Source organism: Acomys russatus, chromosome 4 (assembly GCF_903995435.1).
Source record: "Acomys russatus chromosome 4, mAcoRus1.1, whole genome shotgun sequence".
In the NCBI taxonomy this organism is placed as follows: Eukaryota; Metazoa; Chordata; class Mammalia; order Rodentia; family Muridae; genus Acomys; species Acomys russatus.
In genome coordinates, this window is record NC_067140.1 from 4,609,997 (window position 1) to 4,627,354 (window position 17,358).

A 17,358-nucleotide genomic window follows, 5' to 3' on the forward strand; every position below is an offset into this window, starting at 1 on the left:
GGTAGAGCGCTTGTTTAGCATGCATGAAACTGGGTTCAGTCCCCAGCATGGCATAAAAGGAGGCATGGCGGCACATGCCGTAATCTCTGCTTTCAGGAGGCAGACTAAGAAGGATCACTAGTTCAAGGTCATCTTCAATTACAGAGCAGGTTTGACACCAGCCTTGGCTGTTTCATTTTTTAAAATTATTTGTATTACTATTTTATGTATATGAGTATTTTGCCTGCATGTTTATCTATGCACCATGTGCACACTGGCATCCACATAAGCCAAAGAAGGATCCCCTGGAGCTGTGAGCAACCATGTGGGTGCTGGGAGTCAAACCCCAGTGTTTTGCAAGGGCAGCCACCACTCTTAACTGCTGAGACACCTCACCTGTTCCACTTGTTTGGGTTTGTTTGTTTGGTAGGTTGGTTTTTGTTTTTTGTTTGTTTGTTTGTCAAGACAGGGTTTCTTTTGTAGTCTTGGCTGTCCTGGATTTGCTTTGTAGACCAGGTTGGCCTTGAACTCACATCGACCTGCCTGCCTCTGCCTCCCAAGCACTGGCATTAAAGGCATGCACCACCAAGTCCGGCTTGTTTGCTTTGAGACAAAGTTTTACTATGTAACCCTGGCTGGCCCCAACTCTCAGTTAGACCAGACTGGTTTTGAACTCACAGATCTCTATCTGTCTCTGCTTCTCAAATGTTGGGATTAAAGGTATGTGCCACTATACCCAACAAGACTCAGTGTGAAAAATAATTGAAAATTTTATCTCAAGGTGAGTGTTCTATGTGAAAACACTAAGTCAAGGAACAGTTTGTAGATTAGGATGTTTTTGACTCACACAAACCAAAAAGTTCTTCTTGCATGCGTGTGTCCTCACAGCTGTCTGTGAATGTATAAAGCCTAAACCACACGTGACCAAATGACCAGTTTCTAGTCTGGGTGGAGAGGGATGGACCCAGGCAGATATTCATTTTCCTTTTTTTTTCCTACTTTTCTTTCTACCTGCTGGATCTCAAACTCAGGGTCTTAAGAATGCTAGATAAAGCCAGGCGTGGTGGTGCACGCCTTTAATCCCGGCACTCAGGAGGCAGAGGCAGGTGGATCTCTGTGAGTTTGAGGCCATCCTGGCCTACAGACAGCCTAGGACAGCCGAGGCTACACAGAGAAACCCTGTCTCCAAAACAAAACAAAACAAAAACAAACAAACAAAAAGAATTCAGTGTCAGCCTTGCCTATGAAACAACTTCAAAGCTTTCCAGGACTGCCATGAAGCCATCTTAAAACAAACACACAGACGTCTGTATGGGAATGTACTTAGTGTACAGTGTTTGTCTAGCAATCTTTGCTTTTGTGTCGGGGTGTGTCCACATGGACATGTGTGCCTGTGGGTGGGGAGACCAGAGGTTGATGTTGGGCATCTTCTTCAGTCACCTTTCACCTTATTTTTGGAGACAGAATCTCTCCCTGAGCCTGGCTAGATGGGCTGGCCAGCAAGCTCCAGGGACCCTGCCTCGTTTCCCCATGCAGTGGTAGGTGTTGCTGAGCATGGCTCTCTAATGTAATTACTGGGGATGGAGCTCAGGTTCTCACGCTTGGGCTTTAACAGCTGAGCTGTCTCCACAGCCTCCCTGCACCGCTCTTTGGAGACAATGTCTCTCTCTCTTAGGCTAGCCTGCACCACTGGATAGCCTGTGCTAGCCTCCAGCTCTTGGACTTCCTCCTGCCTTATGCTCCTACATGCTGGAATACCGGCGTGAGCCACCACACTCCTCTTCTCCTAGCATTCTTTTTGGGTTTTGCTTGCTTATTTTTGTTTTTTCAAGACAGGGTTTCTCTGTGTAACATCCCTGGCAGTCCTGGACCGCCTTTAATCCCAGAATTTGGGAGGCAGAGGCAGGCGGATCGCTGTGAGTTCAAGGCCAACCTTGTCAACAACGTGCGCACAGGACAGCCGAGGCTACACAGAGAAACCCTGTCTCAAAAAAAGACAAAAAAAGAAAAAAGTGAGACTTATGAATCCCTTTAAGAATAGAATAATAGTTGGGCAGCGATGGTGCATGGCTTTAATCGAAGGACTTGGGAGGCAGAGACAGGCAGATCGCTATGAGCTCAAGGCCAGCCTGGTCCACTGCGTGAGTCCTAGGGCAGCCAGGCTACACAGAAACCCTGCCTTAAAACAAACAAACAAACAAACAAACAAACAAATAAAAATAGTAAAACAAAAGGGGCTTGGGGCATAGCTCAGTTGTTACAATGCTTGCCAAGGAACCAGGAAGCTCTGGGTTCTCTCCCCGGCACCGCGTAAGTCAGGAACGGTGGACCCTTGGGAATCGGGAACAGGAAGATCAGAAGATCAAGGTCATCCTTGGCTACACTGTTGCTTTGAAGCCTCCTGGGCTATGAAACACTGTTGGTTTGTTGTTCACCTACTGGCCAACCCATCTCATTCCCAAACTCCCTGCCTTGCTTCTGCTGCCCTCTAAGTCCACACGCCATCTTACCCTCCACCTACTCGGCATACTCTACTTGGCATTCCTACTGTTAGTGCCAACACGCAGAACTATAAAAGTGGGGTGCCTCCAAAGCAGGGCTTACCTGCATGTGTTTTCTTAGCTCCACTGACTATGAGCAAAGAGCTTCAGCCCTTGGACTGTAACTGCTGGAGAACACTGTCTCCTCTAGATCTTGTAAGGACGTATGAAGCGCGCTCAGCATGACGCCCAACACATGTACAACAGATTCAGTCTCACACTGTCCCCTCCCCTAGTGCCCCTACCCAAGTGAGCTCAGTGACAATGAGTGTTCCCCTCCCCCACCCTTGCATGGTCACAACTATAGGGTGGGAACCCAGGGCCTCTGCTGACAGCCTGGGACTCGAAACGAACCCCTGACCCTGTGCTGCCCTCAACTCTTACCTGCCCAACGTTGAAGGTCAATGTGATGGCATAAAAGAAATTAGAGTTGGCACTTCCTGCATAAATCCATAGGTGCCACAGGACAGGGAAGAGAAGAGAGCAGACAACGATGATGCAGGTGAGGACGAAGATGTTCCGTAGGACTGCAAAGACAGACGGTCAGTTAGCCCAGCACTCACTCTGTTTGCTGTGACAGTCACACAGGGAGCAGCTCATGTGGCTCAAAGGTGGGGCATTCCCAGAAACACTGTATGCTAGAAGGCAAACTGCAGACCCCAGCCAATGGCTCCCCATGCCCATTAACTGCTGGGGTCTGTATTTGGAGACTTTCCTCCCACTGCAGGCTTGTCTGCCTAAGACTAGCCACAATCAGCAATTCCGTGAATGTTCCACAGCATAACAGTGAGGCCATTTCATGAAGACACAGGGTCTCCTCATCTCCAAACTCCCCAGTGGGATACGACATGGCAGTGTGGCATGGGTGAGAGCAGGGCACGGGCTAGCATCATTAGAGTTCTGCAGTGGGTCTACATGGTGCCCCAGCCCACATGGGCTAAAAACACACTGTCTCAGGGTTTGTTTTGCCCTTTAAGTGACCTTCATTTACTCTTCCTTATATGACTTACAAATCTCTCTTCCTCCCAACCCTCCCACACCAGAGTCTCATGTAGCACAGGCTGGCCTCAAACTAGCTAGAGATGACTTTCAATTCCTGATACCCCTGCTTCTACCTCCCAAGTGTTGAGTGCATGTCACAACAGGCTATAATTTTATTTTATTTTATGTATATGAGCATTTTACTTGCATATACGTCTGTGGCCATGTGTGTGCCTGGTACCCAGGGAGGTCAAAAGACAGTGTCAGATTCCCTGGAACTGGGGTTATGGACAGTTATGATACACCTGAATATTGAACCCAGGTCCTCTGCAATAACACAGTAACAACTGCTCTTAAGCACTGAGCCATTTCTGCAGCCACAGCTCATTCATTTCCCACCTCCCCTCCTCTTTGTAGGACAAAGTAGTTTGAAGTTATTTTTAAAGCTAAGTGTTGCCAACATACAACTCACTAATTTTGTTTGTTTTGTTTTTGAAGCCAAAGCTGGCCTTCCACTTGATGTTAAGATGACCTTCACCTCCTGATCCTCCTGCCTCCACCGTCCACATACACACCATCGTGTCCGTTCCTTACAAAGAAGGTAAGTAACCTTTTGTTATTATTGTTTAAAAAGTCATTTAATCCCAGCATTTGGGAGGCAGAGGCAGGTGGATCTCTGAGTTCGGGGCCAGCTTGGTCTACAAAGTGAGTCCAGGACAGCCAAGGCTACACAGAGAAACCCTATCTTGTGGGGGGTGGGGGTGGGGGGGTGGGAGTCATTCTAGCCAGGCTTGGTGGTGCACTTTAGTCCCAGCACTTGGGGGGCAGAGGCAGATCGCTGTGAGTTTGAGGCCAGCCAGGTCTATAAAGCAAGTCCAAGATAGCCAAGGCTACCCAGAGAAACCCCGTCTTGGAAAACAAAACAAACAGACAAAAAGCTGGCAATACCATCAGCTGTTTTTCAAATGTTAGTGGTATAGGAAATCCCCTAATTTGGACACTAGCCTGGAGTCCTGAAAAGTTGTCTTTTCTGATCTGAAATTTCCATAGTTCTGGATGGCCAACACTGACAGGCCAAAGCCCTGATTCAGGTCTCCTGAGATCTGCCGGGGAAGCCTGTGCCTCTTCCTCTACCTCAGGAAGACGCCCGGGAAAGCGATGTTGACAGCGAGCATTATTAGACTGATGTTATCAAGCAAGATCACAAACCGAAGAAAGGAGAACCAATCAGCTTCCTGCTCCACGCTGTGATCTAGATTTCATTTCCCAGTGTTTCTATCTCATCTTCTATAAATCCCATGGATGAAAAGAGCATATGTTATTTCTAGAATAAGACTTGTGGGACCTGGCAGCCCAAGTGACTCCTGGTTCTCTGACCTTGGCTCTAGATGGGATGACAGGAAAGAGAGCGGGGTTCAAAAGTGAAAGAGGCTGTGGGTGCAGCCTCCGGTCTGTGCTTGGGAGACCGTCACTGGTATCCAGCTGGGCTCGGGCCAGTGGTGACCTTTGCAGGAGCAGAGAACTGCTATCACTCTTGCTGGCTGGAAGGCTGGGAGATTAAAGCCCTACGCCAGAGCAGATGGAACTGGGGACCGGGGGCACAGGACAGTTTGTTCCAGGCACCAGGAGGTGTCAGAGATGACCAGGGCCTACACCCCTCATCAGACCTGCTAGGTCAGGTGGAGTCAAGTTCCCCAGACATTCACTGCGTGGCTTACTCAATCTGTAGCACCGCTCTGAAGCCCAGGAACTTCTGACAAGAACCTTTCCCTCTCAAGCTTCAGGCATTCAGAAATAAAATGTCACCTAACATATCTGGTCTCATCAGGAGTGTATAGAAGAATTAGGGGGCTTCAGCAGTCAGAGTTGTTTCTTTTCTTAAATTACATGCTAGATACACAGGAACTTACAGCAGAACGCTTAGAATTTATTTCAATTTTAATCAACATTCGTTACCTTTACACAATAGTTAAGAAACAAAACAAAACAGCACATGTTCAACTCCAACCCTGTGGCAGGTGGCGGTGCAGCTGGACCACTGTAGGCTGGACCAGCTGTTCTCTGACACCCTGAGTATGAACTGCCTGACTCATCCTGGCCCAAGGCTGTAGAAGCCAATGATTTACTCACTTATTTATTTTTCTTTTTGTAGACAGGGTTTCTTTGTGTAGCCCTGGCTGTCCTAGAACTTGTTCTGTAGACCAGTCTGGCTTCGAACTCGGCCTCCCGAGTGCTGGGATTAAAGGCGTGTCCAGGGCAGGACCTATTCATCATTTCTTCCCCACTGGGCAATACAAGAAAACAGGTGGGATGGGAGCAGGGAGCTCAATACTGGCAGCTAGTGTTTCAATGGGACATCCTACAATAATTAGCTATATTCAACTAGGACAAAAGACTTCAGAAAATGTCTATTCAGAGGTCCCAAGGCCAAGGCTAAAGACATTAGGTGAGTATAACTCATAGATAATAAGTCCTAAAGAGGTGCTCCGAACAATACTAGTTCCCGAACAGTGCATACAGTGCAAAGTGTGTCAGGCCTACTCTCTGCAGGCACTTCAGACAAGCTGTCCCTATAACTCCCTGCTCAGCCGGTCAGTAACAGCCTCCACTTAACAGATGCTATTAGGTCACCCAGGATTCTGGAAACTCCCTCTCCTTCTCTGCCTCATCATCCCTGTGGGCATAAAATTATTTATTTCAAGGGGTTTTTTGTTGGTTTTTTTTTGGGGGGGGGAAGGGGGTGTTTGAGACAAGGTTTCTTTGTGTATCCCAGGCTATCCTGGATCTAGCTCTGTAGACCAGGCTGTCCTAGAACTTATGATTGTTTCAAGATAAATATATTATAAAAATTATAATTATATAATAATAAATTATATAGATTTATAAATTTAAATAAATTTATTAGTTATAATTATTATATATAATATAACATATTAATTATATGTTAATATATAGATATATATTTATTTTTATGTCTCTGGCTGCTAAGCACAAAGCTTTGATGGCAGAAATATGCAGGGGATGCTCCTTGTTAATTATTACTGGTGATAACTATAGCACTATTCACCTATTTTCTTTCTCAAACTTAAAAGATACCCATGAAAAATACATTTATTTTTGAGACAGTTCTCCTTACATAGTCTAGAAGTCCCTTATGTAGTCCTGGCTAACCTCAAACTTACTGTCTTCCTGCCTCAGCCTTTTAAACACCCCAGGGTGCTCCACTTACTCTCTTCATCAGTCAGATGGAAAAGGAGAATTCAGAGGCTCAGAAAGGCTCCAACAGCTGCCTGGGAAAGGCAAGATGTATACTCAGGCTGTAGCTAGTCTGTCTACCAAAGGCAGCAATGTGAGACTGCCGCACAGTGCCTCTGAGAAAGGGCAACGCTCTGTGCAGGACAGACAGCTAAGGAAAACAACCCGCTTCTGAGCAGGCAAGACCAGCACCTGAAGCCGGACCCTCCCACAGACAGAGGCATGTCCCTGTATCCTGACTGCCTCATGAGTCATCTCTAGGTGACTCCTGCCTGTGAAATGAGGATGTCACAAGCAGCAGATGGTAACTTCAGTCAGCTCGGATTGGTCACCACTCCCCCAGGCCCAAGAGACACCTGGCCTGGGCTTGGCCTGCCCACTTAGCTGTTTACCTTCACTCTGGGGCCACACTTACAGGTAGATTTCCTACTTGCAGCTGGTCAGTTTCACTTCCTGGTTGATAGCCAGACACGCCCAAAACAACAAGAACTAACTTCCTTGGAAGCTGGCACTTGGAGTTCACTTCCGACACTTGGCTGTGTATCAGTTTCCCTCCCATTGGAAGACAGAGAGCCAGGAGGGTAACTGGGCCAGCTTCCTTCAAAGGGAGCCTTCAAAAGCCCTTCTACATATACATTTGCTGATTCTATTGTGTCACGATCTATGCTGGATGGTGGAACCACAGAGGCAAAGGAAATCTGCCCTAAGCGAGCCTCCAGAGAGATGGGTAGAACTGAGAGGAGTCTTTGTAGGAAGCAGGAAATCTGATGTTTACAGCCCAAGGCTACAGTTACTCTTGCTCAATGGGACGCTTGGCCATTGTCCAGTAGGAAGCCTGGTCATATGTGACGTCCTACATTTGCATTTAAATGAAATTTTCATTTCTGCTGGCACCATGGCGCATCTCTGTAATCTCGGTATTCAGGAAGCTACGACAGGAAGACTGCTTCTAATTTGACAGGCTACATAGTGGATTTCAGACTGGTCTTGGCTACAATCTGGGCTCTGTCATAGACCAAAAAAAAATAACCACCCAATGGGGGAAAAAATCTATGCGTGGCAGTACACACCTGTAGCACCTGATTTGAGAGGCGAAGGTAGAAGGGTCAGGGGTTCAAGGTCATCTTCAGCTACATAGAGAGCTTAAGGCCAGTTTGGGCAACATGAGACCCTAGTTCAAAAAACTTGGAACAGAGGAGAGAAGAAGAAATTCAGTCCCTGTATAATACTAGTAGCCAACTACTGGAGTACAGACTGGACATGGTCATCATTACAGACTCGAGGCTGGACTGCACTGGGCAAGGCTCACAGAGCTAGGCTACAATCGTCTTCCTACTTAGAAGTCATGACTTGAGCAAGTGGCTCTGTCTTTCTGTACCTCAGTTCTCTTATCTGTATAAAGGAGACTCTTACCTCAAAGGCTGATGCAAAGACAAATGAGCAGCAATGGTCGGGTACACAGTCAAGTGCTCTGTAAGTGGCAGTCATCTGTGTGCTCACAGCACCAGGGGGCGCTTGGGCACATGCACACTTCAGGCTGCCTCCTCCTGCTCAGTGCTACCAGCACAACAGGTGCCCAGCAAATGTTTCACCCAGGAGTTAGGTGGACCTGACTCCAGCCCAGTGAAGACAGTCAGAATACTCACATCTGTAGAGGTGGTTCCACACAGGGAAGAAGGCCATGTAGAGGGCCACGTCCCCCACGGTTGGATAGGACTTGAAGATGGAGATGATGGCGATCTGAATGAACATGAAGAAGATGGGGTGCTCCCTGGAGCAGGGCAGGGAAGACACACAGTGGAAGATTAGTCAGGGACTAGGCCCACTCTAGAGACTCCTGATCCCACAACATAAACCAAAAGTGCTCCCTAGAGGTACTGCTGGCAAAGGCTGCCTTCCTACTCACAGGCATGGATGGGCCAGGCCCCAGTACAAGAGCAGAAAACTACAGAGATCAAGAAATGCCCAGATATGGCAAGGAACACCAGACAAACACCAGTACACCAGTTTATAGGCAGTGCCCATCAATAGCTACCTGCTATCTATACCAGCTTTGGGCCTGCCCCTCAGGAATCAAAGCTGGGCACTGAGAGCTATGTGACTTCAGGAGAAATGTCCCATCTCTTTCAGCAACAATTCCTCAACTATAAAACGGAATGTCAGCAGGGAGACAATGCTGGCCTCCAAGTTGCTGAGTTTGCTATCAACCCATTTCACAGAACTAGAAAGGCACATGACATCTCTTACACTGTATATGTGAGCTACACAACAAGCTCCATTTGAGGAAAACTGACCAGAACATTAAAAATGGATGTGCATGGGGCTGAAGAGATGGCTCAGAGGTTAAGAGCACTGGCTGCTCTTCTAGAGGACTCGGGTTCAATTCCTAACACCCACATGGCAGCTCAAAACTGTCTGTAATTCCAGTTACAGGGAATTTGACACTCTCATGCAGATATACATGTAGGTAAAACACCAATGTACATAAAATAAATCATTAAAAATTCTATTTTAAATTTAAGATATAATTATTATGTACACAGTGCTCTGCCTGCATGTGCACCTGCGCACCAGAAGAGAGCATCAGATCTCATTATAAGATGGCTGGGAGCCACCATGTGGTTCCTGGGTACTGAACTCAGGACTTCTGGAAGAGCAGACAGTGCTCTTAACCTGAGCCATCTCTTTAGCCCCCACCCCTACCCCTGCAAAAACATACAATAAAAATTTAATGGTTGTGCCTGTCCAGCCTCCCAAATGACCCAACTAGAGTCCCTTGTGACAAATCATAATTGGGCTGCATATCAAGGACCCATTTTCCCCAACTACATCTTCAGTGTAACCTCTGCTTTTGCCTCGAATGGTGACTGGACCAAGTAGTTCTGTGCCCCGGGCACCTCCAGGTGAGACCAGGGGACCAGGCCTCCAACAGATCCTCCTTGCAACCTGTACTTGTGTGTGACTCTCAAATACTGACCCTATCAGAAAGGCCACAAGCCTGATGGCAGGTGGTACACGTCTATAGGTACTGTCAGGGGGAGGCGGGCCACATGGCGGAGGGTGGATGTGTTAGCAGCAGGTCTTCACACTTACTTTAATTTGATGGCTAAAGGGACTGTGTAGAAGAAGACGTTGATCTGAAACACGCAGACAAAAAAGAGACTGAAGTGCTCAAACATCTCTGCAAAGAAGTACCAGAAAAGACCAATGTTTGGAGTGAGATCTGGAACAGAAAGTCTGGAATTAAGAAAACACAGGGAGAGAAAAGAGCAGAGTTACAAATGGTTGGCATTGCCCTGCTTTTAGCTCAAGGCCTGGGGTCAGTACTAGGAGACCAAAGACGACATCATCCCTCTAAAGGGCACAGTGTAAAGAGCTCCCTAGATAACCCCATACAGATAATTTACAAATGTAGGGCTGAAGAGGCAGAAAATAGAAGCTATGATATATACTAGCTAAGGACTGGGGATACAGCTCAATTGGTAGAGTGCTTGCCTAGCACGCACAAGTCCCTGGGTTCAATCCCCAAGACTGCATTAAAACCAAATGTGAATGTAGGAGGATCATTCTTGGCCAGATACTAAATTCAACAAGCAAACAAAAACCAGCCAAGCTAAAAGCATCTGAAGTGAAAAAGAGTCCACCCTAGAAATCAAAGAGAGCAGCCCCTCTTTTCCATATCAGACCAGTTCACAATCAGGAGCTACCCAGTCTGGCAAGAGGAAGGAGACTTAAATAAACAAAATCTATTTTGGGCATTCAAAAGACCTGCCCAGAGGAACAAGCTCTCTGAACCTGCTCCTCCCAAATCGTGTTCCACATCCTCATAGCAGGAGCCAGGAAACAGCATGTCTGAGCCTGCGACCCAGTTTTTCAAGGGCTTAAGGAGCCATCAACAGGTTGTGCAAAAATCCCCAGGGCAACAAAACTCATTTGAAAAATTTAGACTTTTGTCTAGTTAAATCTTACAAGAATTGGCTGCAATACTGGCTCTTCCAAAAATGTCCATGCTACCTAAGTGTACACACACACACACACACACACACACACACACACACACACACATTCACAAAAGCAAGTATTTGTGGGTTTTGGGTTTTGCTGTTTCTCCCCCAGTGCTGGGGATGGAACTCAGGACTTCAAGAATGCTATAAAGGCACTCTACCACTGGGCTGAGCTGTGTGTGTGTGTGTGCCTTTTAAAGGAATAGACAGCAAGGGGCACTAGGCTGGGCAGTGACAAGAGTATTATCTGCTGCTCCTACCATATTTTTTGTTATTTGAAAAAAGCAGTGTTGAAACTGATCCCCGTTTATATTCTTTCTTTGGGGGGGCGGTTGTTGAAACAGGGTTTCTTTGTTACACAGAGCCCTGGTTGTCCTGGACTCTCTGTAGAACAGGCTGGCCTCTGCCTCCCCAGTGCTGGGATTAAAGGCATGCGCCACCACACCCAGCTCCAGTTTATAATCTTATTATTTTTATTTTATTGGGTTTATTTGATTGAATGCTTTTGGTTTTGTTTTGTATTATTTGTCTTTTTGAGATAGGGTCTTGAGTGGCCTGAAATTCACTATGTAGACAAGACTGGACCTGAACTCACAAAGATTTCCCAAATGCTAGGATTGAAGGCATATGCTACCACACCCAACTTTAATTCATAATTTTAAAAAGACAATGAATGAGAAAAAGGGTAGGAGAGACACAGTGTTCCCTAACCAAGGTAGATAGGTAGGTGAGTAGGGGTGTGTGTGTGTGTGTGTGTGTGTGTGTGTGTGTGTGTGTGTGTGTGTGTGTGTGTGTGTGTGTTGTATTGAAATAGGGCCTATGTAACACAGCTCAGGCTGCAATTGAACTTAATATATAGCCAAAGATTCTTTTCTTTTTTTTTTTTAAAGATTTATTAACTTATTATGTTTACAGTGTTCTGCCTCCATGTAACATCTGCACAACAGAAGAAGGCACTAGATCTCATTATGAATGATTGTGAGCCATCATGTGGTTGCTGGGAATCGAACTCAGGACCTTTGGAAGATCAGCCAGTGCTCTTAACCTCTGAGCTTTCTTTCCAGCCCCAAAGATTCCTCTCGATCCTGACCCTCCTGCCTCCACCCTCCAACTGCGAGAATTACAGGAGTGCGCCACCAGGCTTGCCTAGATTAAGTCTGTGTCTTAAGACAATGACATTTCCTTTCCTGAGTAGTAAAAAAAAGAACAGAATTTTTGGCATGGTGGAAAGAAAGCCGGGAAAAACTATTCACCAGACATTATAGATGTCTATCCGAGGCAAAACACAAAGAACTCAAATTAACTAAGTTATTATGCTAGAATTTACCACAAGGAAACAGTGCAGAGTCCCAAGCAAGAGCCCGCTCCCAATGTGACATGAATCTGTGATCTACTGGGCTATCTCAGAACTACTTAATCAAAGGCCCTAGGGACAGGACAGCAGTCTGCACGCCAGGCTCCCTCAGGCATCTTAGAGTATGAGGGTCCCTGCTGTAAACACTGCATAGTTTTCTCCCCAACTGCATCACGAGCAATGAAAACAAATCAGTTTCCAGAAGTTTCTAGTGAGGTCCGTACTTACATGAAGCCGTAGACTGCAGGGATGAAATCCCAGGAGCTGAGAAGGAAGAAGGAGAGGCAAATGATTACCACCAGGCTTCCTATGTACATCAGGGCGTACTCCCAAGAGAAGATCCAGAAGGCTTTGCTCTTCACTTTCACGGGGATGTACTGCCGCTAGGAGAGAGGAGAACAGGGTATTTAGGGGCACCAGGGGCAAAACGGTTACCAGCTAATGCATAAAGATCCTATAGAACCCTCTCCTACGCTACGTGTCTCTTCTCTCTCAAGCTGCCATCCCGCAAAGTCACGGATCAGGTAATGCAATTTGTTGAGCCAAGTCGACAGTTTGTAAAGGACTCAATTCGGCTGGTTAAAAGATGCACCAAACCCGATGGAAAAGAATTCCAGAAGATCGCCATGGCCACAGCAATAGGATTTGCTATTATGGGATTCATTGGCTTCTTTGTGAAACTGATCCACACCCCCATCAATAACATTATTGTGGGTGGCTGAGTCTCATCGTGGGAACTAGTGAACAAATGAGAGTGTGACAAGCTCATGAAGTAAAGGGTTGCCTGCATACTTTGTGTCTTTCTTTTCTTTTCTGCCCCCTATGATGTTTCCTATTTCTAAATTAAAATAATTTCAAAATAAACATTTTTCCATAGCAAACATCAGATTTTAGTAACAGGGAAAAAAATCTTATAAAATCAAGCCATGACACATAGGTTTACAATTCTGCTATTTCTTTTCTTTTTTTGTTTTTTTGGAGACTGGCTTTCTCTGTGTAGCTCTAGCCATCTTGGAACTTTCTCTATAGACCAGGCTGGTCTTGAACTCAGAGACTCACCTGCCTCTGCTTTTTAAGTGCTGGGATTAAAGGCTTGCACCACCACTGCCTAGTGAGGATTCTTTTCTTTCTTGTTTTCTTTTTTCTTTTTTGTTTTTTTGTTTTTGGTTTGTTTGGTTGGTTGGGGTTTTTTTGTTTTGTTTTTGTTTTTGTTTTTCTGAGGCAGGGTTTCTGTAGCCCTGGCTGTCCTGGACTTGCTCTGTAGACTAGGCTGGCCGAACTCACAGAGATTCACCTGCTTTTGCCTCCAGAGTGCTGGGATCACAGGGTGTGCCACCACACCCAGCTTATGATTATTTTCATAAAACAGATAAAAGAAAAACAAAAACACAAGCATCCTCTTCTAGGACAGCCAGGGCTACACAGAGAAACCCTGTTTCAAAAAAAAAAAAAAAAAAAACCCAACCCAAAAAACAAACAAACAAAAAACTCAAAACAAACCAGGTGTAGTGGTACATACTTTTAATCCCAGCACTTGGGAGGCAGAGGCAGGTGGATCGCTGTGAGGTGTGCATCCTGGAGACATTGTGCACAAAATACCAATAAGAAGATACTAAAAAGCAATGGGACAATGGCACATGACATACAAACTGCATTGATATATTGTCAACATAGCTAAATCTCAAACATGTAAGGTTACAACAGAAAATTGTCAAATCATCAACAGAAAATAAGAACATTTATGCTATCTTGAAATTACATCCAACAATATATGTATTATTTATACATATACTGTAGGAATTTAAGCATAAAAGTTTATTTCCTTTATATTAGAAGGGTATGCATGATGACTTGATGGTTAAGAGCATTTGCCACCAAGCTTGCCCTAAATCTGAGATCCACAGGACCGAAGAGAGAATCTAGTCCTACAAGTTCTCCATTTGCCACCTTACACGCACTGTGGCATGTGTGTGCAATCACCACAAAAATACATTTTAAAATGTAATTAAAAAAATAAAAAGAAATCAGGTAGTGGCGGTACACACTTTTAATCCCAGACTGATTTATAGAGCGAGTTCCAGGAAAATCAGGGCTACAGGGAGAAACCTTGTCTCAAAAACAAACAAGCAGCTGGGCGTGGTGGCGCACTCCTTTAATCCCAGCACTCGGGAGGCAGAGGCGGGTGGGTCCCTGTGAGTTCGAGGCCAGCCTGGTCTACAAAGTGAGTCCAGGACAGCCTAGACTACACAGAGAAACCGTCTCAAAAAAAACAAAATAAACAAACAAACAAGCAAGCAAAGAAAAAGGATGGACACTAAAGTCACAATAGCTTCCCAAAGTAAAAAGAAAAAAAAAAAAAAAAAAAAAAAGACTTTATAAATTACATTCTATTTATTTATGTGTGTGGTGCTGCGGTGTTCACATGCCATGGCAGGGAAGACAAACAGGTGACAGGTTTTGTAGGCCTAGCTGTCCTGAACTTGCTTTGTCCTGCCTCTGCCTCCCGAGTGCTGGTAGTGTGGCCACCACACCCTGCCAGAGACAATCTACAGGAGCTGGCTCTCAACTTTCACCATGAGGGTCCCAGAAAGCAGACCCAGCTTAGCAGCAGGTGCCATTTCCTAACCCAGCAAGGCATCTCACGGGCTCTACCTATAGTGGTCAATAAATATGTTCAAAGCAAATGTTTGCCTGGCATGGTGGTGCATGCGCAGGAGCGAGAGGCAGACAGGTCCCTGTGAGTTCAAGGCCAGCCTGGTTTGTAGAGTGAGTTCCAAGCCAGGCAGAGCTATGTGATGAGACTTTGTTCCCGTTCTCCCCCCAAAAAGCAAAGATGAAACAAAATGGCAAAGAAAATATTTATTTCTTTTTTTTACTTTGAGACTTTGTTTAAAAAAATGACTGGTGGGGGCCATATTTTCAGTCAACATTTCTCTGCCTTTCAGAGGAAAGAGAAGCTATAAATCAAAGGACAAAGACGGCATACAGAGCAGCTCACACGTGTAGTCTCTCAGTATGACAGAGGCTAAGGTAAGAGAATTCCAAGAGTTCAAGACCAGCCTGGGCCACGCAGCGAGACTCTGTCTCAAAAAATAAGTAAAATATGTGTCGCTGAAATCCTGAAAGCAAACAGGTTTGCAGAATCTCCAATTATCTTTCTGAAGGCACTCACGCGAAGAAAAGCACTGAGAGGCCAAGCCTGACACCTGAGTTTGATTGCCAAGAACCACACAGGAGAAAGAGAAAACTGACTCTCAAAAGTTGTCCTCAGACCTCCATGTGTGCTCTGTGTCTCACACACACACACACACACACACACACACACACACACACACACACACACACACACACACACACACACACACACACACACACGGGAGGCTGCAGTAAGCCAGGTGTAGTGTGCCTGCAGGAGTAAGGCCACACCTAAATAAGAAGGAATGTCTGCAGAAGCACCACTGATTCACAGACTACTTGGAAGAAGCATAGCACACACAAAAAAGTTTGTATTTCACCTGTATCAAGTTCTAGGATAGATCTAGGCATGCTGGCTGATACTTGTTAACTAGTCATAAAAGGCAAAACTATAATTATTTTTAAAGTCCAGAATGTGATATTTTTCTTTTTTTAGTTTTCCGAGACAAAGTTTCTCTGTGTAGCCTTGGCTGTCCTGAACTCACTTTGAGGACCAGGCTGGCCTTCAACGCACAGCGATCCGTCTGCCCCTGCCTCTTGAGTGCTGGGATTAAAGGCCTGTGCCACCGCACCTGGCCGTATTTTCCTTTTTTTAAAGATTATTTTATTTGTATAGTGTTCTGCCTGCATGTATGCAGGTGGACCATGTGCATGCCTGGTGCGGAGCAAAGTTTTGGATGGCCTGGAACTGTAATTATGGATGCTGAGAAACAACCCTGCCTCTCTCCCAAGGGCTAGGATTACAGGTGTGCACCATCATACCCAGCCCCCATTATGGCATTCTCAATGTGTCACTGTTCCTTGTTGTAATTTACATCGCTCCCTCCCCAGCCTCTACTCCGTCCATCGCTGGCTGGTTCTTGTTTCCCCTGGAGAAGTCTCCCTCCCATTGTCATTGCACATGTACTCTATTATCTGCTTAAGAGTTCAAGACTGTCAGGAAACAAACAGTGTAAAACAGGGAAGGAGCCCGCCCCAGCCCAGAGCACCTCTTTAAGCTTACATTACAGCTCTACTCTTCTTCTTCTTCTTTTTTTTTTTTTTAATTTTATTTATTTGCATTGGTGTTCTGCCTGCATGTATGTCTGTGAAAGGGTGTTGCATCCTCTGGAACTGGAGCTACAGACAGTTGTGAGCCACCATGTGGTTGCTGGGAATTTTACTCAGGTGTGCGCCGCCACGCCCGGCTATAAAAGTAAATATTAACAAAAAGTTTTAAGAATAATTTTTAAAAAAGAATTAGGGCCGGACATGGTGGCACACGCCTTTAATCCCAGCACTCGGGAGGCAGAGGCAAGTGGATCTCTGTGAGTTCAAGGCCAGCCTGGTCTACAAAGCGAGTCCAGGACAGGCAAGGCTGTCTCAGGAAAAAAAAAAAAAAAAAAAAAAAAGAATTAAGTCTTATAAACTAGATATGACTAAATGCCCATACTCTGCCCGATGGAAGTGGAGGCAGAAAATAAGCAACACCTACGTTCCTGTTTGGGCCTTGTTCTCAGTGACTTATTTCACTGTGTTACCGTTGACATTTGAATGCCAAATGTTTTCTTCCTTAGCAAACTGCAAATTCCAGCTGCAATTTTATTTTTAAGGTAAGTTCTGTGGGGAACACAGCCACGAAATGATAACATGATGAAGAATGTCTACTGTGTCTATTTATAAAAACTGAAGTTGCACTTAATCTTTCAGGACTGCTCCTATTGCACTGCAAGGCATAAGTGAAATTCTTTTCTTTTTTAGACTCACTCTGTACCCATAGCTGGCTTCTCTATGTAGCCAAGGATGGCCTCTCTTTGTAACCCAGGCTGGCCTCAAACGTATGTCAATACTCCTGTCTCAGTAATTCTTTTCATTGTTTTTGAATAATCTTTCTTTTTAAAAATTTTATTCTATTTTTAATTATGTGCAGGTATTATATCTGTGTGTGGATGTTCATATGTGAGTGCAGGTGCCCACAGAAGCCAGAGGCGGTTAGGCGTTTAATCCCGCTGGAGCTAGAGGGACAGACAACTGTGACCCACAACATAGGTGCTGGAACTCAGGGCCTCTG

At 45.5% G+C, this 17,358-nt stretch overlaps 2 protein-coding genes across 2 annotated transcripts in view; one reads left to right on the forward strand and one right to left on the reverse strand.

Moving 5' to 3' along the window:
* Positions 1-17,358, reverse strand: part of Pigu (phosphatidylinositol glycan anchor biosynthesis class U) — an 81,121-nt gene that overhangs the window by 10,410 nt on the left and 53,353 nt on the right. Inside the window, exons 8-11 of the mRNA XM_051143574.1 lie at positions 12,342-12,496; positions 9,849-9,992; positions 8,402-8,526; positions 2,904-3,046 (exon numbers count right to left, since the gene is read on the reverse strand). Of these exons, the coding sequence (XP_050999531.1) occupies positions 2,904-3,046; positions 8,402-8,526; positions 9,849-9,992; positions 12,342-12,496 (567 nt within the window). The remainder of the gene's footprint in view (positions 1-2,903; positions 3,047-8,401; positions 8,527-9,848; positions 9,993-12,341; positions 12,497-17,358) is intronic.
* LOC127188303 (protein transport protein Sec61 subunit gamma-like) lies at positions 12,572-12,912 on the forward strand (the record flags this gene model as incomplete). Its single annotated transcript, XM_051144804.1, has 1 exon — positions 12,572-12,912. A coding segment is annotated over one exon (264 nt), but the record flags the coding sequence as incomplete, so codon positions are not given.